This window comes from Rosa chinensis, chromosome 2 (assembly GCF_002994745.2).
Source record: "Rosa chinensis cultivar Old Blush chromosome 2, RchiOBHm-V2, whole genome shotgun sequence".
NCBI lineage: Eukaryota > Viridiplantae > Streptophyta > Magnoliopsida > Rosales > Rosaceae > Rosa > Rosa chinensis.
The window spans coordinates 77,528,211-77,552,552 of NC_037089.1; the positions used below are offsets into that span (position 1 = coordinate 77,528,211).

The 24,342-nt window shown below is 37.5% G+C and overlaps 1 protein-coding gene across 1 annotated transcript in view; it reads left to right on the forward strand.

Annotated features, from left to right (window-relative positions):
• LOC112188083 (oligopeptide transporter 4) overlaps window positions 1-24,342 on the forward strand; it is a 41,689-nt gene that overhangs the window by 17,022 nt on the left and 325 nt on the right. The window contains exons 3-6 of the mRNA XM_024327106.2: window positions 430-1,002; window positions 1,116-1,368; window positions 1,520-1,702; window positions 1,791-2,485. Of these exons, the coding sequence (XP_024182874.1) occupies window positions 430-1,002; window positions 1,116-1,368; window positions 1,520-1,702; window positions 1,791-2,402 (1,621 nt within the window). The 3' untranslated portion in view covers window positions 2,403-2,485. The remainder of the gene's footprint in view (window positions 1-429; window positions 1,003-1,115; window positions 1,369-1,519; window positions 1,703-1,790; window positions 2,486-24,342) is intronic.

Sequence of the window (24,342 nt, forward strand, 5' to 3'; positions counted from 1 at the left end):
CAAGTCGGCTTTTCAAAAAAAAAAATCAAGTCGGTACTCCTTGGGGTTGTGTACCAAATTGACTTTTGTCATTCACTGATTTGCTTGTGTGATAAATCATATACCACTACTACTGTATGTATATAGTATGCAGAAACGTTTAAGGGTAGACTTGCCTCATGACTTTATCACAATATTTATAGCCCTCCAATTCCTTCTTAGTCTTTCAAACTCAATAGATATCACTCCTAACTTGTGCAATTTCATTATCTCATAATGATTCACTATGGACTATCTTAAAGACGCATATAACATCCATATAAACATGCTAACTAAGATATGTTAAATTCATGACACTAAAGTTTCAAAGTCATTATAACCTAGCTTCAAACATTACATCAATGTTTATTAATGTGATTTATAATCTGATAGCTAATTAACTGCTTACAGGGCTTTGCATGAGAAAGAGGAGAAAGGTGACCAGCGCATTTCACGGGCAAAGTTCTTCCTAATTGCTCTAGTTTGCAGTTTTACATGGTATGCTTTCCCAGGGTATCTCTTCACCACCCTCACAAACATATCATGGGTATGTTGGATATTCTCCAAGTCGGTTACAGCCCAGCAGATTGGCTCAGGCATGAGAGGCCTTGGAGTTGGAGCCATTACGCTTGACTGGACTGCAGTGGCATCCTTCTTGTTCAGCCCCCTCATCTGCCCTTTCTTTGCCATTGCTAATGTTTTCGTCGGCTATGCATTGATAATCTACATTGTAATCCCTACAGCATACTGGGGATTGGACTTGTACGATGCACAGAAGTTTCCCATCTTTTCCTCACACTTGTTTACTGCAGCAGGTCAACGCTACGACATACCAGCTATTGTCAATGACAATTTTGAGTTAGATATAGCAAAGTATAAGGAGCAGGGACGAATTCACTTAAGCACCTTTTTTGCCCTCACTTATGGCTTTGGTTTTGCCACTATCGCTTCCACCCTCACACATGTAGGGTTGTTCTATGGAAGGTAATATAAAATTATAAATGGTTCTTAGAAAAAATTATACTGAGTTACACGGTTCTTGGTGTTCTGAAAAGATTATATTGACATACCATGTATGATATAAAACTCAATGGCAGAGAGATCATGGATCGCTATCGTGCTTCTTACCAAGGAAAGGATGACATCCATACTAGATTGATGAGAAAATACAAGGACATACCTTCCTGGTGGTTTTACGTGTTGCTGGCCGTTACACTTGCAGTTTCCCTTGTACTTTGCATATTCTTGAATGATCAGGTTCAGATGCCATGGTGGGGACTTCTATTTGCTGGTGCCATAGCCTTTACATTCACCCTTCCTATCAGCATCATAACAGCAACAACAAACCAGGTGAGATACATGGTTCCTCTTTTGTTTTAGTTTGCAGCAAAACATATCAGTGTTGAATATTTCAACTTATCCTTGAAAGTAGTACGTCAAGTGGCTTTTGCTATACCAGATTTCTCACTCACGAATGTTTTGATCCCTGATCAATGTACAGACACCAGGACTAAACATAATAACAGAGTACATCATGGGAATCATATTACCAGGTAGACCAATAGCCAATGTATGCTTCAAAACTTACGGCTACATGAGCATGGCTCAAGCAGTCTCCTTCCTACAAGATTTCAAGCTTGGACATTACATGAAGATCCCTCCAAGATCAATGTTCTTAGTTCAGGTATATATATTAAATCTGCATATTAACAACCTTCACTCCTGATCATTCTCTTATATGTTTCTCATCTGATGCATTTTGTGACATCTAGTTCATAGGAACAATTCTTGCGGGAACCACGAACCTTGTGGTAGCAGAGTGGTTGCTGCACTCTATCAAGAACATATGCGTGGATGATCCTCAATCGGATAGTCCTTGGACGTGCCCAGGTGACCGAGTCTTCTTTGACGCGTCTGTGATATGGGGTTTGGCAGGACCAAGACGTATATTTGGAAGCCTTGGAAACTATAGTGCCATGAACTGGTTCTTCCTCGGAGGTTTTATAGGACCAGTTATTGTTTGGCTACTACACAAGGCATTCCCAAAGCAAACTTGGATACGTCTCATAAATCTCCCAGTCCTTCTAGGAGCAACAGCTTATATGCCACCAGCTACAGCATTGAACTACAATTCCTGGATCGTAGTCGGAACCATCTTCAACTTTTTTGTCTTCCGTTACAGGAAGGAGTGGTGGCAGAGGTACAATTACGTTCTTTCAGCAGCATTAGATGCTGGGGTGGCTTTCATGGCAGTTTTAATTTACCTTTCAGTAGGGATTGAGAATACAAGTTTGACTTGGTGGGGAACAAATGGTGAACACTGTGACTTGGCAGTTTGTCCAACCGCCAAGGGCATAGAGGTCGACGGCTGTCCCGTGTTCTAATGCTCCACTGTCTGTCTACAGTACATGTAATTTCCTTTTTCTATAGTTGCACAGTACAAAATCATCAAATATTATAATGTCAACTGTGTTGTAAATATTTGTGGATAATCATGTAAATAGATGTTGAGTAATAGGTGCATATCCCTATAGATTGGTGATTGATAGGTTGTAATTGTAGGAGTGATTGGATTGTAATTAAGCATTACCCTTTTGTGTACACCATGTAGTCCTATATAAGGCTCCTCATGGTGAGATGAATAATACACACAATCTGATTCTCTGTGTCCAAACTCTCTCTCTCTCTCTCAGAAATTTTTCTGTTTTACAACACGTTATCAGCACGAAGCTCTAACCAAAGCTCTAGCCAAGAAAAAAAAAACCCCCTGCTGCAGCCTGTTTGCACACCCCGAAACCTCTTGATTGGGACGTCAGATCAAAAACTTTCCTTCATCAAAGTTGTTCGTCTCTGCCTCTTCTCTTTGACCTCCAAATTTCAGCCATATTGGAGTTGTTTTGAGACCTATACACCATTTGAAGTAGCAGCTGTTCAGAAGAGAATCTGCTCCGTGTTCACGACTAGCTCTAAGATTTGGATCGAATAGCTTTGAGATTCGGGATTTCCTACCAGAAGAGGTGACTAGTTCTTGGATTGGATGAGAAGACAACTTTCTCAGTTCTGCCCACATAAGCTGAAGATTCATCCGTTCTTCATCAAGTAATGTTTTCCAAAATCTAATTTCATATTCATGTTTATTGAGCCTAATGATTGAATATGAACAATCACCATGATGCATGAACCCTAATATTTGGTATATACATATTTATATATATTCGTTTATGTGTCTTGGTTTATTTGGCTTTGGATTGTTTGGTTGGAAAAGAAAAAAAAGGGTTAGGATTCTTGGATTTGAAGCATTTGGTCCAGTAGTACCATATAGTGCATACCAATTAAAAAACAAGCAAAAAGAAAAGGGATTTTGCTGCTCCTGGGATTCGAACCCAGCCACATCATGCATTAGCCTAGCACATTGTCCACTATGCCACTATGGCTAGCTGGAATTTATCAACACATTTAATATTAATACTGCCAAAAGCATATTCAACTCCATATAATTGGTGATTGATCAATTGATTCAACCCGTGATTTGATTTTGATTGATTTTATCCAAAGCAATTACCATTGTAATTTTTGCTCATTACCACAATCACTTCATTATCACATTGAGACAATTCTGAATTATTGCGTGAATTATGATAGAAGAATTATGGGCTTAATTTTTTGTTACACTAATTTGAATTATGCCATTATAATTCCTTATGCCAGAAGCATTTACCCAATTTATTACCTATACGAAATGCCAGAAGCATTAATGGGATTTGAACCCATTTCCTTAGGTATCTAACCGCTGCATTAATTTATTTATGTTACGATTTAATAACATATATTGAATTTGGTTATGTTATAATTGTGAATATTAATAGAGGCTGAGTCAGAAGCTCAAATCAAGCCCAAAGTCATAACAAAAAATTCGAGCCAGAAGCTCAAGCCCAAGTTGCAAGGCCAGAATAGCAGCTCACTACATGTTACCATGACAAAAGTTATGAATCTTCTCAAAGTAGGCTCATCCAGTTGGATGCGATGTCTAGGCAAGGTTCAGATGAGGCAGTATACTTAAGTGAGCCTCGCTCCACCTAAACCTCATCCTTCCTTACCTGGTCGTATTCAATTGGAGTTACCGAAAGGGTTGAGTAATAATTTTTCATTCCTTGGCAGACCAGCCTGAGCCCAGCAGGCCCACTCTTCCTCCGTGGGACCAAGCAGCCCAGCATGCCTCACACACCATTTGACTTACGCATGAAAGCCCGGGTCACAAGCCTGCAGACTAAGCCCGATAGGCTTCACTATCAAGCCCACTCCTTCTTTGGTCCAGCAGAATCAAAAATAAAAGGAAAAATGATTTCATATTGTAAATAGATTCACTATATTTAATATGTGTAATTAATTGCCAGAAGCATTTATTCACATAATTGTGTGATAATTAATATGTTATTTTACTAGCATGCAATTAATATCTCAATTGATTTATGATTTCAATTTATCCAATTTGTGAGATATTATTACAATTTACCTTTTTCAATATTATTGTGTTACTTGTCTGAATTTTCGCACTAGAATATATGTGTAGAAAATGCAGGTACCTAATGAACTAGAAGTTCTAAATGAACCTGTAGTTCATATATAAATCGAACTTGTAGTTTCGATAATGCCATTTAAGAAACTTGAAGTTTCCTTTCATAAATTCACCACACATGATAAAACCAGTAGATTTTACATGTCTAATCCGATTTTTCATACCATGTTATAGAACCTGAAGTTCTCATTACTTGCTTATGGATGATATTACCCAAAGCACTAATATTATTTGTTCCTTTCCTATAACAAATGTCAAATCTCAACATGTTTGACTTTGTTGCTTTGGAGGTTTCCGGAAGAAACTATCTAAAGTGGACTCAAGATGTGAAAATTCATCTGACTACAAAGAAGATGACATCAACAATCGATACTCATGACAATGTCGTCACTAAGGTTTTTAAGGTGAGTGCCATAATGTTCAAAGGAAACATATGGAGAAAACACTCCAAGTTGAGTATCTGATGAAGAGGATACACAGACTCTTTGGGTCGCTCTAGAAGAGCACTTTCACCATCAGATGACCATTTCTTGCTTGAAGCAAGACATGATTGGCAGAACGAAATTAACCCATATAACCGTCTGCCACTTGACCAAAGCCCAAGAGGCCATGTAATTAGGCTCCACGTGACAGGAACCATGATGCCATAACTCAGCAAGCCCGAGTTGAAAGGAATACTGGTCCGGCCCGCTGCCACCAGAATCAACATTATCTTTATTATCGATGTGGAGGAATTGACTGCTGGTCCCGCACCTGTTGTGCGATAGCCGAAGCAGTAGATGAGTATTACGCCGGTCGCGGAACTCGAAATACCAACTTTATTAAAGGGTCATTTTCTATTGATTCCACACTAGAGATCACGGATTTTCAGGCAGTTACTGAACATACCGAGGATTAGAACTCGAAGACATGGGTATAATTGGCCCCTTGTGCCATATCTATTTCATCTTAATGAATGAAACATCTTCGGATTTTGGTGATTTATGTTTTCAATTATTTTGGATTATGAAAATGTGGTTATGTTCGAATATATTTAATTCAATAAACTTGTTTATACATGTGATCCATTGAATTAAATAAATGAATAGACATATTCTGTGGGGAAGTTTGTTGTCTGGTTAAAAGTGCTATTACACACACCATACTCCCAGATCGGAGATGTTTTTCAAACTTATTGTCTATTCATACCTCTGTGACAACCGTATCAGGCCAATCCAACCTGATAGAGGGTTATGGCAAAACCCACAGTATGTTGTCCAATGGTACTGAACCTACCATTAATGAGGCCTTATAATCTCCACGTTCCAGAAGAACGTTATTGAGTGTTAAGGATATTCGAACCAACAGTTACCACGCTGAAACCACTGAGAAAAATGCGTGGAATATCTTTGTATAACCTCCGAGTGTGCAGCCAGAAGCGTACATTGGAGAAATTGAAATCTGTTAGCTAGAAGCTAACTAATTCAAGCAACTACTTGCTATGGCATGACCTTTTGGGACACCCAGGTCAAAGTATGATGCACTGTATCCTCAACTCATCGTAGGTGCAACCCCTTCTGAATAAGGGTCCTGTATATATGACACACTATGCCATACTCGTTAAGAATATTTAATACTAGACCATCATATGCAAAAACTAGTACATACACCACCATTTTTCTGCACAGAATGCAAGGGAAATTTGTGGACATATCCAACCACCATGTGGACCAGTTAAATATTAATGGTTTTGGTTGATGTATCGACAAAGTGATCACATGTTACACTACTGTCCATAAGAAAATACTGCTTTTGCTAAACTCTCACCCAGATCATGAAATTGAGAGTTCACCACTCGGATTATCCCATAAAGTTTATAAGACTTGATAATACCGGAGAGTTTACATCGAAGTCTTTCGATGATTATTGCATATCCCTTGGGATTGATGCTGAACATATAGTTCCCTATGTTCACACCCAAGATGGTCTCGCAAATAGAATCTTGGTAATGCGCACCAAGCTCCTAGTTTTTGTGTGGGGCTATGCAATCTTGCATGCAGCTATGTTGGTCCCGTTGAGGCCCACTGCTACCCAACCTTACTCCGTGTTACAGTTGGTGACTGGGTACGAACCTGATGTTTCGCACTTACGCGCATTTTGGTATGCAGTCCACGTGCCAATTGTGCCGTCACAACGTACAAAATTGGGTCCTCAACAAATGATGGCCATACATGTCGATTATGAATCCCATCCATTATGTGCTCTTTCGAGCCCTTGACAGGCGATCTCTTTACACTACTAGAATAATGCTAATAGACATCATGTCTTTAAAATCAGTTAGGATTTCAACTGATGTAAATTGTGTTTATAACATCGGTTCTAAAAAATCTGATTTCTATAAAATAATTAACATCGGTTCTTATGCTGAACTGATGTCTATACTTTTCAAACAAAATTTTAAAAAAACGCGGAAATGTACTAAGTCAAAAATTAAGGAAGCGGGAGCAAAATTTTAACTCCCTCCCAACACTTAGTCTTTCCACGACTGATTGACTAGCTAGGTTTTCCTCTATTTTTCCCCACACCGGCCGCGATACAGAAACACCGAGACTGACTTCCTCTTTCACCCGCACCGCGACCGATCGTCCTCTTTCCCTACACCGCGATACAGAGACACCGCAACCGAAGTCATCTGTCGCCCCCGTCCAGTAACCGACGACCTCTTTCGCCTTCTCTGGCTCCGATGGCTTGATTTCCTCCTCCTTGTCCGCCTCCTTCTCTCTCATCTCTCGTCTGAAATCCAGCGAATCTCCCAATTGCTGAGATCGAGAAGCCGAAGCCGGAGCTGCAGTGGCCGTCTGTCCTTTCTCTTTCCACGGGCCTCCCCTTCTCAGCCCCTCTCTTCGACCGTCGAGGCGGCGACGGCCATCGCTCTCATCGACGGTAATTTGCTTGAATCTATAGTTTTCTGGGTTTGTGATTTCGTAAATTTGATTCATGCTTGTGCTCTCTTTAATTCTGGGTTTGTGTTTCAGATTGACGTTGTTATTGGGTCCACCGAGCTCCGGCAAGACGACGCTACTATTGGCTCTCGCCGTACGCCTTGGAACTGGTCTTCAGGTAGTGGTTTATCTTGCATACTCATGAAGTTTATGATAGTTGCTGATTTTGAGACTTCAGCTTCAATTAGTACTCATTTGTTTATGTTTGATCACTTTGAAGATGTCAGGTAGCACAACATACAATGGCCATGGCTTAAAAGAGTTTGTGCCGCAGAGGACGTCGGCTTATGTCAGTCAACAGGACTGGTTTGCGGTGGAGATGACTGTAAGGGAGACTCTTGACTTTGCAGGACGGTGTCAAGGTGTTGGATTCAAATATGGTAAGGTTTGGGAAATGTGTTGAAGTGGCATGGCATTTAATAAATTCAAATTGTAAGTTATTGATCATTGGTGTTGCACTTGTGGTGATTCTGTTGATCATTCTCATCACCAAACACCCAAAGAATTACCTATACCCAACACGCATAACATCTGGAGCAACAGCTTTGGTGTTTTCAGCCTTCTACATCATGGTATGATATTGTCATGGAAATATTTTGGATCTTTAAGTTTTTTGTTTACTCCTCTTTATAAAAGTTGATATCCTCTCATTCCATGTTGATATCTGGGATATAAAGTACCTGTTTCTCCCTCTGCAATGGATTGGCATGAATGCTATGCTTGTCTACGTTATGGCAGCTGAAGGTTGTGCTCTGCGTTTTAGGGGTCTTTACCTTGCAACTGCTGACACAGTGATCATATATGATAGGTAAATACTTAAACTTCACTAACAATTTTTTTTTACCGTTTTGAAATCCTTCAAAAAAATTTATCATGGAACTCTGAAATCATTTTAAATAAAAGATATGAAGGAAGTATTACAGGACAGAGTTTAAGGAATAGTTTTGGTCTGCAGTGATTGGAATCCTCATGCAGATCTACAAGCTATGGCAAGAGCTCATCGACTTGGGCAAACTAACAAGGTTGAATTTATTACTTCAATGGTATCAATATTCTTTTTTTTTTTTGTTTTGGTTTCAGTCTTATAAAAGGGATTTTGGGGTTGCAGGTGATGATTTATAGGCTAATAACACGAGGAACAATTGAAGAAAGATAGTGCTACTGTCTACATTTTGGTTTAAATGCTTTTCAGTTTCTGAGTTCATTCTCGACGAGGTATGCGTAATTTAATCAAATGTATAATGAGAAAAAGAACATTTGAGGGCTATTAGGTGATCATTTATTTGTTGCGAGCAACTTTCACTTGAGATATCATATTCTAGTTGCTGGAAACAAATGTTACAATTGAATTATATTGTTTTCGAGTTCCGATGCAGTTCACTCTAATGCAGGTCCAGTTTACTTACTAATCATTGGAAAATATTACGCCGTGTCCTGCAATGGTTTGATCATTACACCTGTGTCCTAATAATTGGTGGCTACTGTCTAGGAGGAAACATTGAGCCATTTTTTTCCCTTTATTACTCTTCTGGGATCAATTTGATTTGAAGACAAGTATCATGTGGGATCTCATTGCCTCTTCAGCGTCTCTATTTGTTGTTCATCAAAGATGTACATATCCTCTCCTGTATGTCACTGAATTTTATTGATTATTCTTGTTCTCATCAATGTCTTTTCTTTCCTGTATTTGAATATAGTTTTGTTAGATTTCCCGAGTTGATTTCGTTATCTAGTCTCTTAGCTTTCCTATTCCTAGTTTGTTTATGTTCAGAAACATGGTTGGTTTATGTATTTTCTCATAATGCAGATGTGTCTTTGTCGGATGAGGTAAAAAACAGTTTGGTGGAAAAGTTAGGAAACTCTTTTTGGGCATTCGTATAGTAGAGGATTCGTTGGAAGATGAAGTAGAGGATTTGGCCATTTAGGTTGATGTGCATGATGCGTAGCCTACATAAAATACATAAAGTAATTATCTGTTTATAGGATCATAGATCTCATTGTATCTGCAGCGACTGTAGTAGCCTACGTAAAATACATAAAGTTATTATTTGTTGATAGGATCATATATCTCATTATATCTGCGGCGATTCTATGTATATGTTTATTCTTAGTGGTAGTTTGTTTATGTATATCCTAGTCCAGTTGGTTCATACTTTCTATTCATTATGTTCTGCATAGGTACCAATTCAGTAGGAGACAAGAAACCTTCTTTCACAGGTATAGACTATGAAAGTGCATATCCAGACGACACTGACTCTGATCAAGAATTTCTTAAAGATCTTGATTGCGCACCTATCGGTATACTTTTGATCTTCGCTGTATGGTTTATGATAATTATTTGCAAGTTTCTTGGGCTCTCTGTGTTTCTTGTGTGAGACTTTAATTCTGTACCCAACTTAATTTTTGTAAAAACTTCATTTTTGAATGTAGTTTTGGTTGGTTTGTGTAGTTTCATTTGTGTGTCCTAAGTTTTGTAGGGGAGGAATATTTATCTTATACTCTTTGGAATCTACTTAAATGACATGTCATAATACTGAATTATATGGTTTATACCTTCACTTCATTATAAATGTATGGTTCTCTCGTCTGTATTTGATTTTAATTTTTGTTAGCTTTCCTAGTTGCTGGAAACAAATGTTACAATTGAATTATATTGTTTTCGAGTTCCGATGCAGTTCACTCTAATGCAGGTCTGAGAATGTGCATTATAGATGGATGACATAGAGACACATCATTGGAAAATATAAAACGTCAAAAGGAGGGAAGAATAGGTTATATATGAACGCATTAGTTCCATTTGACTTCAGTTTTTCATTACTTGTCTTCCTTTTTATTTCATAAAGTAAATAGGATAAATGCCAGTTTTGGCAACAGGTAAGCACATACAAGTAATTATTTCTTTAACTGAAAAATTTAACTTCTTCCTTGCCATTTTTCTTAGGATCCTGCATATTATCTGCTTAAAGAAGATGATTCCCCTTGCATCTTTAGGTCTATTGAGAAGCAGAGATGGTCATATGCATGTGCAAAGCAATTGATCGAAGGCTGATATATGGTTAGTCATCCCTTTGTTTTCTTTTACCTCTATTTCTAATTTTCTATGAGGTCTCTGTTATATAGGGTTGTTATAAAAGAACCTAATCTTTTTTTTTTAAGATTCTGTGCAGCCAAAACTCTGAGACACTTGACTTTCATTCTTCCGTCATGGCTTCAACAAGGAGAAGTCTGTACCTAGAGCAGTAAACCCATATGTTTTTTAAAGGTAGTTTTCTGATTTTCTCTCTATTGAAGTCAGCTGGTTGTGTTTCATCACTGCTTTCTTTCTAAATGTTCTGATTTTGTTCAGTGCATTGCAAATACAATATCATTCCATTCTTCTTTATGTACTGTATTGTTGTATTGCAAATTTGCATTTTATTTACCACAATAGAATTTGATATTCATTTTGTGTGGGATTGATTGGACTGTGTGGGAATGATGGTTTGAGAATTAGCCACTGGGCATTTTTTGTATTTGCTATGCATTTGAGGTGAACTGGTAAATGGGTTTTCTTCTGCTGTGTCTGTTTTGCTCAGTTTTGTTGTTTGTTAACTGTTAATGAAAAAACATAATGCTTAGCACTTAGAGAAAGTAGTGGATGTTGTGGTAACTCATAAGCATCAGTTTAATAAATTTAGTATGGTAGTTTGTCAGGCCATTTCTTTTACTTTTTAACTAGTGTTCTAGATGAGCTTGAACTATTGCATACTAGCAGAGTCACGTATAGGGATTTACAAATTTGAGTATATATATGAAGGTCAATATAACAAAGCTACCTTCAAAAATATAATAAAGGGACGGTGGCACACTCGTTCCTTGTTGGTTCGTCCCAGAGATATCATTTTTCTGAAATGATTTCTGATGAAATAGCTTACCTTTATGTAGAGGAAAGAGAATATTCATCTGTGTATTGTTGGAGTCTAAAATTTCTGTCTGTAGAAATTGCAAACTTGGTCTGGAATTCTCCGTCAGTCTTGTTTAGTCATCAAGGGTTGTAACATTTGATAGTTCCTTGGTTTTATAAAGGCAATAAAAACATACTTGACTCATTGACAGTCATGTTCCATAAGATTTCTTATTGTTTAATCTCATTCCCTCTGTTTATTGATTTTTCTTTTGTTAAACTTCTTTCCCCCAAAACTAAATAAACCTGCATAATGTGCTATAGGTTGCAAATTTTGAATACATTGACGAAGCAGAGGGCGTAGAAGAGGAGGAACCAAAAAAGGCTGCAGTTGACAGTAGTCCTACTGACAATGATAAATCAAATTTCTGGGAAGATTTGTTAAAGGACAGATATGAAGTGCATAAAGTTGAAGAATTAAACGCTTTAGGCAAAGGGAAGAGAAGTCGTAAGCAGGTAGTTCTTCAAGTTGCTGATTGTAGGGATCTTTCATTATTTATTATGTATTTTTTGTATGAGAGATGTGGTTTTGCTGCAAACTATATATGGGGGTTTAATTTTTGAAGCTACCTCAAGCTCTAATTTTGTATAGAAATTAATGCAATTCCCCAATATTTGAATTTCATGTTATTTGTGGATCAACTTTCTAGTACCAAATACAGCACGAAAGGGTATAAATATGGACATCAAGATATAAATGAAAACTGATGTCTAAAACAATTATGGACATCGATAAAAACACAAAACCGATGTCTACAATTAATATGGACATCGATATATAAACAAAAACCGATGTCTAGAATTAATATGGACATCGATGTATAAACAAAAACCGATGTCTAGAGTAACTATGGACATCGATATAAATACAAAACCGATGTCTAATTTAATATGGACATCGAGATATAAACAAAAATCGATGTCTAGAGTAACTATGGACATCGATCTAAGTAGAAAACCGATGTCTAGCTTATGAACCAGATGTAAAAATTTATTAGAACCGATGTGTAAAATATTATTAGACATCGTTTCTAAATCAGAAACGATGTTAAAATGGATAATTGTGTTGTTAGACTTATATTTCATTAAGCATCTAATGCCAAAATATGAAGGTTCGACAATAGATAAACACACCAAAATGGTGATCACATAAACGTTTTTACATCGGTTCTGAACCTTAAACCGATGTCTTGTGGCATACTAGACATCGGTTCACAACCGATGTCTTAGTTTTGGCGATCTTTAACATCACTGATGCGCTCAAAGCAAGCGCATAATTTAACCCTGAAATATCGTTAGTAGTATAGGCAAATAGGGATCGTTCTATTCCGGGGATTGAGGGTACACTTGTAATTGTGATACAAATAAAGAAAAGTATTATTTACAAAAATAAAATAAAGAATATAAATATATACAATTGTATAAACAAATAAAGAATTAAAATAATAAAGTATTATTTACAAAAATAAAATAAAGAATAAATATATACAAGTAAACACAAATAAGGGGAGGATTAGGATTCTTAAAATTAAAATTAAAATAAATAAAATAAAGAAAACGTAAAAACATATATACAAGGGTGGAACGCAAGGAACAAAGATCAAAACCACATCCATATGCAAGAAATCCAATTACAATTCCTATAGTTGATTTTAAATGTCATGAGAGAGGAGTTGATCATGTGAAACATTCGAAAGCAAATGAATTCCCATTTTTTACTTTTCAATGCTAATTAACCTAAGCGAAAGCACCTAGATTAATCCTATCAAACATGCAATCAAACCCTAGAAAGCTAGTCAATCATGTCATGTTTAACGCATTACACATAGTGAAAGGCTATCAACTCAAGTGTACAACTTAGTATGGAAAAGTCCACCTAATTGCAATCCTCTTTAATTAAATTCGGTCTTTGCACAAAACCTTTACTACTTTGATTCAAGTTTACACAAAACGAAAAGTCGATTTCATGTTCTTAAACCTAGCACCAATTATATCAAAACCCTAAGTGTTTGCAACCACATAAGATTAAAATACAAAAGTTTTCTATCATGCAAATTTAATTAAACAAACCCACATAAGCAACATAAAAATCAACATATAGAAATCACAACTTTATCTCAAAACATATAAACGGGCTTTAAACTTTGCCCTTAACATTATTTGTTAACTAGAATTCATAGTCTTACAAAATCAAACAAAGAAAACAAGAGAAAGGATATAATACACCATGAAAGATGAATGATAAAGCCTTGAAATGAAGAACTTGAAGATCCTTGAAAGCAAGCAATCTTCTAGGGACGACACAAGGGTGGATGGCGGTTAGGAAATTGATGTATTGCATGGCTTCTCTTTCTCTTGGCTTGAAAATGAAGAACAAGAAAACTAGAGAATGAAAAAGAAATATGGAGAGGAAATGGAGAGACAAAGAAGATGGAATGGATGAAGGAATGTGTGACTAAGGAAAATGGAGAGGAAATGGTGAGACAAGAAGATGAAATGGATGAAGGAATGTCTAAGGAAAATGGAGAGGAAATGGTGAGACAAGGAGATGAAATGGATGAAGGAATGTGTTTTGGAATGAGAGGAGAAGGTGTTTATATAGGGAAGAAAAAGAAGAGTGAAATGATGAGTGGAAGAAAAATAATGAAAGTGGAGTATGTTAGTGTGAGTAATGATGGAGAAAACATGATGATTACACCCTAAAACATGGAATGTTTTTGGGTGATGATGATGGTGGATTAGTGTGAGAAATGATGGAGAAAACATGATGATTACACCCTAAAACATGGAATATTTTGGGTGATGATGATGATGGATTTCCTACTCATTTACTTCAATTTTATCTCCACCATTTGTAGGTAAGTGTGGACATAATGCTCATTTCACCATCATTTACTCCAATGTACCTAAGAAAATAGAAATTCAGTTAAAAATCGATTCGTTAAGGAATTAACTAAGCAAAATGTGAGGAATTAACTATTAAAATACCACATTAAAATGCTCCTATCAAATTCCCCCACACTTAGCTTTTGCTAGTCCCTTAGCAAAATCAAAACACAAAACAAAACAAAAGACTCAACAAAAAGTAAGTAAATGACTCTACTGCCCCTAACTGTTGTCTCAGAGACTCTAAACTCATGGCTTCCACGTTAAACACTTAATCAAAATCACATAGATAATTCCAAAGTTAATAAACGTGTGACACTCATATGACTAAGTAAGATATGGAGAACTTAAGTTATACAGTGAATGATAGCATGTTTCGAACAAGTCCAATCCAAACTCACAGGGCATACTCTCGATTTTTCTCTCAGAAATGGCTATGCTTAAAAGCTTCACACTCAAGTATATGCAAGAGAACAAATTGTAAGGCAACAAACAGCTTGCATATTTCATCAATAAAAGCATTTTGTGAAGAATTTTTAAAGACCTCATGAAATGACTAAGTGCACAAATGGACCTAAACCATAAGCTCGACTGCGTGACTGACTCCACTAACCAAAGACTGCCCATCTCAAGGATCAAGTTAGCACTTAAAACAGGTTGTAATGGGGCTAAGCTAGGGTTTTCGAAATGAAGATTAAGGATACAAAAAAAAATCCTAAGGACCTAGCAGAGCATATAAGGATCACCTTATGTCATCATTTTTGTAGACCAAATATCATTGTTTTGGGCCAAACCTTCACTCTAACCAACATGGGAATGGACAAAGGCATAATTTTCAACTTTGAGCCTTCTACAAATTTGCAAGTCCAAAACCACACTTCAACATTTTCCCAAGAGTTTTCTTTTCAATTTTTCTTCTCTTTTGCCGCTTTTCTTTCTTTCTTTCTTTCTTTTTTTTTTCAAGGCAAAATTTTTTTTTCTTGGATTTTTCCCACCCCATACTTGTCTTTCATCGTCACCCCTACATACTATGTCATGCTCTACTAAGTCCTTAAGACAAGGGTAGAGATATCCTGTACTAAGCTCATGGTAGGGTAGTGAGGGTGATGAAATAAAGGTTTTCAATGTAGGCTCAAAGGGGTTCATTCTAAGGAGTCCCACGACGGGCACAATTGGGGACACATGCTTGTTTGGCTTTGGTGGTTACCCTAATGCCTTCTATCCTATCCAGGATCAGTGCATATTATGGCATACAAGTTTTGACAGTCATAACAGTCGAGTTCTAGTATTCTCTAGTCCATTAAAATCTATGGCACATGATCATTGGATTTTCAAAGAATGATGAGGTTTTGCAAATACAGCCACGAAATTCTGGAATTATCAATTAAGCACTTGAAAAGAAAGTATTTTAGCTCAATAGCTCACTTCGGGTCAAATGAATTAGACTTAATCCTAGCATGCTTAATGAACCAAGTTACAATCCTATCTCAAATCTTCATACAAGCATCACAATGTCGATTAACCACAGAATTCAATTAAGTTCTATTTTGATTGTGAAAACCTTCAGCCATGAATTCAGAGACATATTCATCCTAGACGTTAGGAGCATCCTAAGACTCAAACAAACAAAAACACTCTAAAACCAACATTTTTTTTTTTTTACAATTTAATTTAATTTCAACACTTAGGTACGGGAACAGGGAGTCTCGATGTGCAATGGGACTGAAACAGCTACCCTTTTTCAAGACTATGTTTAATCCAATATACCTTAGTGTATCACAACATTTTCTTTTGTTAAACACATTTTTTTTTTTTTCTTTATATACTAACTACTAAAAACACAACAAAGCAATAATCTGTCCCCCATACTTAATTCATGCATTGTCCTCAATGTATAAACAAATATAAATCATGCAAAGCATAAATCAAGCATAGAAGAGAAAATGAACACAACGAAACCTAAAACAACTTAAAATTCATGAAAATAAAATAGAAGGAAGAGTTCAAGAAAGCAAATCTGCGTTTGATGGCTCCTCCACAGATACAGTTGAACTGGGTTGCCTCCCATGCAGCGCTTAATGTTTAAAGTCTTTCAGCCTAGACTTGTACCTCCATTTACTCCTTTGGAGGAGCGGTATGCGGGCGAGTGACAGCCCTCTTGCTGGTTTCAGCCTTCGGAGGTGGGTCCTCATGTTGTGATGCAGTAGCGTCCTTGCGAGGAAACCCAGGAGGATAACTCTGCAAGTTATTGACTTCCTGAGCAAGCTTGTTTATTGCAGTGTGACAGCGGATCAAAGAGCAGTTCATCTCAGAGATGTAATCGATCATGCAATTGACTCTCCAATCTGTCACCATAATACCATCGCGGAGAGAGGAACGCAAATCATCAATCAAATCAGACAAGCTTTCCAGGGTGGCCATAGGCCGAGGAGCACGAGCAGCTGGTGAGGAAGAAGACTCTCCGGGATGCAGTCTGGGAGAGCGACGAGGCAGAGGAGGGGGACTGCGGGTACGCTCACGAATAGGACGATGGTCCCATGGACGAGTAAGCCCAGCTCTAGTGGCCGCTTGACGACCTTCTTCTTCCAAAGAGAGAACACGGCGTTGATTGACGCCCCTGCGAGGGGTAACCTTGGTTCGAGCCATGAGGAAGTAGAAGGAATTTGAAACTGCACGCTTAGACAAACCTTAGTAAAATTTGGAGGAGACAAAAAAGGATGTATATGTAAAGCACAAAATAGGGTAGAAATCTCAACAGGCACACGGTTTTAACAAAGCTTCTCCGGGAAGGAGAAGAGTTATGATAGTTCACGGCCCAAGAAACTCCCCCACGTGTAAATATTCCTTTCTGTTCATGGATTTATGGCATGCTTTCGGCTATAGCTTGTCTGTCACGAATCCTCGAGATTCGTTTGATTCCCCCACGCGTCCTTTCTTTTCCTTGATTCACGGCAATTAAACCTGCTTTCTGCTGTAGCTTGTTTGTCACAGCTCCTCGAGATTCGTTTGGTTCCCCCACGTGTCCTCCACGCGCCAACAGCTTTTCCGTGATTTCGGGTGACTTTAATCCAACGCGTAGATTTAATCTCAGAGATCGTCCATCCAACGGTGGAGATATGCTCACTCGTTCTATAAATATGTGCATTCTGAGCGACTGTTCACTCCAAAAGAAAATTCTTCCGAGTTCCAGTCTTTCTCTCTCAACCCTTCAGCCTTTCTTTCGAAACTCAAATCCTTTCTTCATCAACATGGAACCACAAACTCTGCAACTAATGGAGCAACAGACCCAGCAACAAATCGAGGATGGAGGAAACAACCAAGCAGCCGGGACTAATAACCGGTGGGCTCCCACATCGCCTCAACTAAGAATCCTCAAGGGCCTTTACTATGATAAGGGTTTTAAGTACCCAACTCCAGAGCAGATTCAAGATATCTGCCTCCATCTGAAACAGTATGGGCAGATCGAGGACAAAAACGTCTTCTTTTGGTTCCAGAACCTCAAGGCTCGTGAGAGGCAGAAGTTGAAGGAATTTCGGAACGTTCCGGTTGGTGGATCTCTCGATCTCAATTTTGGATCCACTAGTTCTACTGATGATGGTAGATCCATTGATCTAAACTTTGGGTCACGTGTCGGCTATGGTGTTGACCCATATTCCTCCTCACCCTTCAACACTAATACCAGTACTGCCTCCTTTGGCACAACAGGAGGACAATCTTTCATGGAACAACGAGGAGGAGATCACCAGGAGATTGAAACCCTTCCACTATTCCCCATGCATGGTGAGGACATCTTTGGCAACATGAAGACTACTTCCGAGGGAGGTAGCGGCTATGGCGGTGACTCTCGCATTTCCCTTGAGCTCAGCCTCAACTCCTACGGAGATGCAGACATAGCTTAGTATAGTGTAAATTTTTTTTTTTTTTTTTTTGTAAATAGCTGAATTTAATAAGACTGAATAAATGCAGTTTTTTTTTATTATTTTTTTTATTTTTTTTTTATTTTTTTTTAATTTTTTTTTTAAATATAGGACTCAAAAATAAAAGACAAAAAAAAAAAATATATATATATATATAAAATATAGGACTCAAAATGAAAGACAAAAATATTTATAGGACTCAAAATAAAAGACAAATATATATATATATATATATATATAGGACTCAAAATGAAAGACAAAAATATAAATCTCTTCCCCCACACTTAATTATTGCATTATCTTCAATGTAATCATTTAAAAGCATGCAATGAAATAAGTAAGCATAGATAGAAGACATTTACGAAAACAAATCCTAAAATAAAAACAATAGAGAAAAAAATGAAAAATAAAAAGAAATAGGGAAAGAGAAAGCAAATCTGATTATATTCTGAATTGGGTTGCCTCCCAAGTAGCGCTTGTATTTTACGTCTTGCAGCCAGACGGTACCTACATTAAATAAAGTTAGTAACTATAATTAACAAAGAAATACAAAATAAAAATAAGTATAACTATTAATTACAAACTACAAGTATAATTAACAAGTATATTGTACAAAAGACACAAGTTAAGTACTCAAGTGAGTATAAAACGTGAAAAGTATTTTTACAAGTTTAAAGTGTGAAACAACAAAATAATTTACACGTATAGAGTATTCACAAGTATTTCTTTTATTATAAACATTATTGATATCGAATCAAATTCCAAGCGGTAAATCAAGTGGACGTGCGGCCCAAGTATAGTCGCCTAGACACAAACTCCCTTTCAAATCGTTTGGGCAACCTTACAGAAATGGCCAGGTGGGGGAGGACGAACACGAGAGGAAAAATCCATTTTGGCATGAGCTACTCCCACATTGTGGTTTAGGCCCATTTGCAAGCACTTCTGGATTCAAAAACCCGTCATGAACGTTGTCCCCTTCCTAGACACCATTTCACATACGCTTTCTTACTAAGATGAAAAAGTTCATAAGTGTGAAGACAGTTCAACAAGTGTTAATAAAGGCCGCCCTCAACCTTAAGGGACCTGAGCTAGGTACCAATAAGGGGTTTAGGCCAATATTAACAAAAGAGACTTCACCTATTCCTCTCAATTTACAACCTACAATTAAAATTCATGTTCAATAATATAAATAACATCCTAGTTAATTTAAACTAAGTTTCAAACAATTTTTATACAACAAATATATACAATAAATGACACAATTTAGCAAGTGATTTTTCAATCCCCGGCAACGGCGCCAAAAATTGATGCGCTCTTGGGAAGCGCATAATTTAACCCTGAAATATCGTTAGTAGTATAGGCAAATAGGGATCGTTCTATTCCGGGGATTGAGGGTACACTTGTAATTGTGATACAAATAAAGAAAAGTATTATTTACAAAAATAAAATAAAGAATATAAATATATACAATTGTATAAACAAATAAAGAATTAAAATAATAAAGTATTATTTACAAAAATAAAATAAAGAATAAATATATACAAGTAAACACAAATAAGGGGAGGATTAGGATTCTTAAAATTAAAATTAAAATAAATAAAATAAAGAAAACGTAAAAACATATATACAAGGGTGGAACGCAAGGAACAAAGATCAAAACCACATCCATATGCAAGAAATCCAATTACAATTCCTATAGTTGATTTTAAATGTCATGAGAGAGGAGTTGATCATGTGAAACATTCGAAAGCAAATGAATTCCCATTTTTTACTTTTCAATGCTAATTAACCTAAGCGAAAGCACCTAGATTAATCCTATCAAACATGCAATCAAACCCTAGAAAGCTAGTCAATCATGTCATGTTTAACGCATTACACATAGTGAAAGGCTATCAACTCAAGTGTACAACTTAGTATGGAAAAGTCCACCTAATTGCAATCCTCTTTAATTAAATTCGGTCTTTGCACAAAACCTTTACTACTTTGATTCAAGTTTACACAAAACGAAAAGTCGATTTCATGTTCTTAAACCTAGCACCAATTATATCAAAACCCTAAGTGTTTGCAACCACATAAGATTAAAATACAAAAGTTTTCTATCATGCAAATTTAATTAAACAAACCCACATAAGCAACATAAAAATCAACATATAGAAATCACAACTTTATCTCAAAACATATAAACGGGCTTTAAACTTTGCCCTTAACATTATTTGTTAACTAGAATTCATAGTCTTACAAAATCAAACAAAGAAAACAAGAGAAAGGATATAATACACCATGAAAGATGAATGATAAAGCCTTGAAATGAAGAACTTGAAGATCCTTGAAAGCAAGCAATCTTCTAGGGACGACACAAGGGTGGATGGCGGTTAGGAAATTGATGTATTGCATGGCTTCTCTTTCTCTTGGCTTGAAAATGAAGAACAAGAAAACTAGAGAATGAAAAAGAAATATGGAGAGGAAATGGAGAGACAAAGAAGATGGAATGGATGAAGGAATGTGTGACTAAGGAAAATGGAGAGGAAATGGTGAGACAAGAAGATGAAATGGATGAAGGAATGTCTAAGGAAAATGGAGAGGAAATGGTGAGACAAGGAGATGAAATGGATGAAGGAATGTGTTTTGGAATGAGAGGAGAAGGTGTTTATATAGGGAAGAAAAAGAAGAGTGAAATGATGAGTGGAAGAAAAATAATGAAAGTGGAGTATGTTAGTGTGAGTAATGATGGAGAAAACATGATGATTACACCCTAAAACATGGAATGTTTTTGGGTGATGATGATGGTGGATTAGTGTGAGAAATGATGGAGAAAACATGATGATTACACCCTAAAACATGGAATATTTTTGGGTGATGATGATGATGGATTTCCTACTCATTTACTTCAATTTTATCTCCACCATTTGTAGGTAAGTGTGGACATAATGCTCATTTCACCATCATTTACTCCAATGTACCTAAGAAAATAGAAATTCAGTTAAAAATCGATTCGTTAAGGAATTAACTAAGCAAAATGTGAGGAATTAACTATTAAAATACCACATTAAAATGCTCCTATCAATCACCCACTAAGACATCGGATTTTTTTTTTTTTTAACATCAGTTGTGAACTGATGTCTATGAACTTTATCCTAGTAGTGTTACCGCTAGATTTGCGGATTGTCACTTTGATGAGACAGTCTTCCCGCCGTTAGGGGGAGATAAGAACGTTACCGTTCCTGATGAACGACGTGAATTGACGTGGAATGTCCCCACTATGTCTCATCTTGATCCCCGAACCGCACAATGTGATAATGAAGTGCGGAGAATTCTAGATCTACAGAGTGTAGCCCAAAATATGCCAGACGTTTTCTCTGATCTAGCTAAAGTGACGAGATCATATATACCTGCTGCAAATGTGCCTGCAAGGATAGACGTCCCTGTAGGATGTGTCGTCCCAGATGGACGAGGTACGACCATGGCGGCTAACCAGTCATATGTCCCTGCTCAGAAGTGAGGTAGACCATTAGGTTCGAAGGATTCTTATCCCCAGAAGAGGGTAAACTTGGCACAAACGAATCCTCTTGACATTGCAATCTCAAACCGATTCATCTCACGAGATAAATCCGGATTATGGGTATGTCCTAGAAGAGACTATGTTGGGGGACGCTCCAACATTTGAACCCACTCCCGAGAATAGAGAAATCTCGGTAAATTTAGTAAGATTTGGAATCGGATTGAGATTATCATCGATGATATATTAGTATTTGCGGTGGCCACCGAAACTATAATATGCGATGACCTCGAACCTTGCTTTGTTGATCAATATCAATGAAAAGACGACTGGCTAACAAGGAAATAAGCAATACAGGTCAAAATAGATTCCTTGACAAAGAGAAAGGTGTTTGGACCTGTTGTTCCTACACCTCCCCATGTTAAACCCGTAGAATTTAAATGGGTATTTGTAAAGAAGCGTAATGAGAAAAACGAGATTGTGATACACAAGACTCGTCTAGTGGCGCAATAATTTTCTCAATGCCCTGTGGTTGATTACGAGGAGACGTATTCTCCCGTAATGGACGTCATAACGTTCCACTACCTTTTCAGTTTGGTAGTTTCCGAAAAACTGAATATGCAGCTTATGAATGTGGTCACAGCTTATCTCTATGGGGATCACGACACAGAGATATACATAAAAGTTCCAGAAGGACTTAATATACCCGATGCAAATAGTTCTAGACCACGGAACACGCTCTTCATTAGTTTTGAGGCGTTCACTTTATGGATTGAAACAATCCAGACGGAGGTGGTATAACCGTCTAAGTGAATATTTAATCGGGATGAGATATGTGAATAATAAACTATGCCCATGCATGTTTATTAAGGAAACAAGTTCCTAGTTTGGAATTGTGGCGGTCTATGTCAATGACATGAATTTGATCGATACTCCTGAAGAGATCAAGGAAACCGCAAAGCACCTGAAGTTGGAACTTGAGATGAAAGGCCTTGGGAGAACAAATTATTGTCTCGACCTAGAGCCCGAGCACAGTGCAAATGAAATTTTGGTCCATCAACCAAATTACATCCAGAAGATGTTAAGATGCTTTAATGAGGATAAAAGCAAGCACACCCATGGTCGTCTAAAGTCTAGAGAGAATCGTATCGTCCTGCAGATGATAACGAAGAGATATTGGTGCCAGAAGTCCCATATCTAAGTGCAATAGGTGCATTATTGTACTTGGCTTAATTCCCTAGACAAGACATCTCATTCGATGTGAACTTGTTAGCTAGATATAGCTCTGCGCCAACACGCAGCCACCAGAATGGCATAAAAGACATTTTTCGCTACCTTAGAGGTACAACGGATATGGGATTATTTTATCCCTATGCATCAAGGAATGGATCAAACCCCCTTGATCCTCAGAATGATGCTCGCCTTGTTGGATATGCTGATATAGACTATCTATCAGACCCGCACAAGGCATGTTCCCAGATTGGTTATGTCTTACCGTTGGGAATACTGCAATTTCTTGGAGGTCTACGAAATAGATACTTGTTGCTACCTCTTCGAATCATGCTGAGATACTAGCTCTTCACGAAGCAGTATGTGAATGTACATGGCTAAAAGCCGTTACAAAGCATGTTCAAAGCACATGTGGACTGCATTCCACCACTGATGAACCAACCATTATCTACGAGGATAATGCTGCTTACATAGAGCAGATAAAGATGGGTTTCATCAAAGGAGACAACACCAAACATATTGTATCGAAGTTCTCCTTCAATTAGCAACAACAGGAGCATCAGAAGATTGAAGTTAAGCATATTTGATTTGAAGACAATCGTGCAGACCTCTTTACCAAGTCACTACCAAAGTCTACATTCCAGAACCATGTTCAAGGTATTGGTCTACGTAAACTATCTGAATTACCTAACATGTAATTTTCAGGGGGAGTCGAAATTAGGGGGAGTATCTTGAAGCATACCCACTTGACCATCGTGTACTCTTTTTGTCCTTCGTCCAGGGTTATTTTGTCCCACTGGGTTTTGTTACCTGGCAAGGTTTTAACGAGGCACATCTTTAGCATGGTCACCCCACTTATACTACATCCTGAAGATGCTTTGATTCGACATATACATGCATTTGCTCATCTTTTCCCTTCGACCACGGGTTTCTCCCACTGGGTTTACCGGGAAAGGTTTTGGTGTAGCAACTCTAATGCATCCCTCTCGTAGACATACTACCTACTTATGGTGCTGATAAGAAGACTTCACCTATCTCTGAAGCTGTGATACTGCTACTCCACACTCAAGCGCGTTGTGCTCTTTTTCTCCTTCGAGCAAGGTTGTTTTTTTTCCACAGGGTTTTTATTACTTGGCAAGGTTTTTGACGAGGCAACTTAGAAGCGCTCAGCCTATGCAACACTATTGACATGGAATATCCAAGGGGGAGTGTTGTAAATATTTGTGGATAATCATGTAAATAGATGTTGAGTAATAGGTGCCTATCCCTATAGATTGGTGATTGATAGGTTGTAA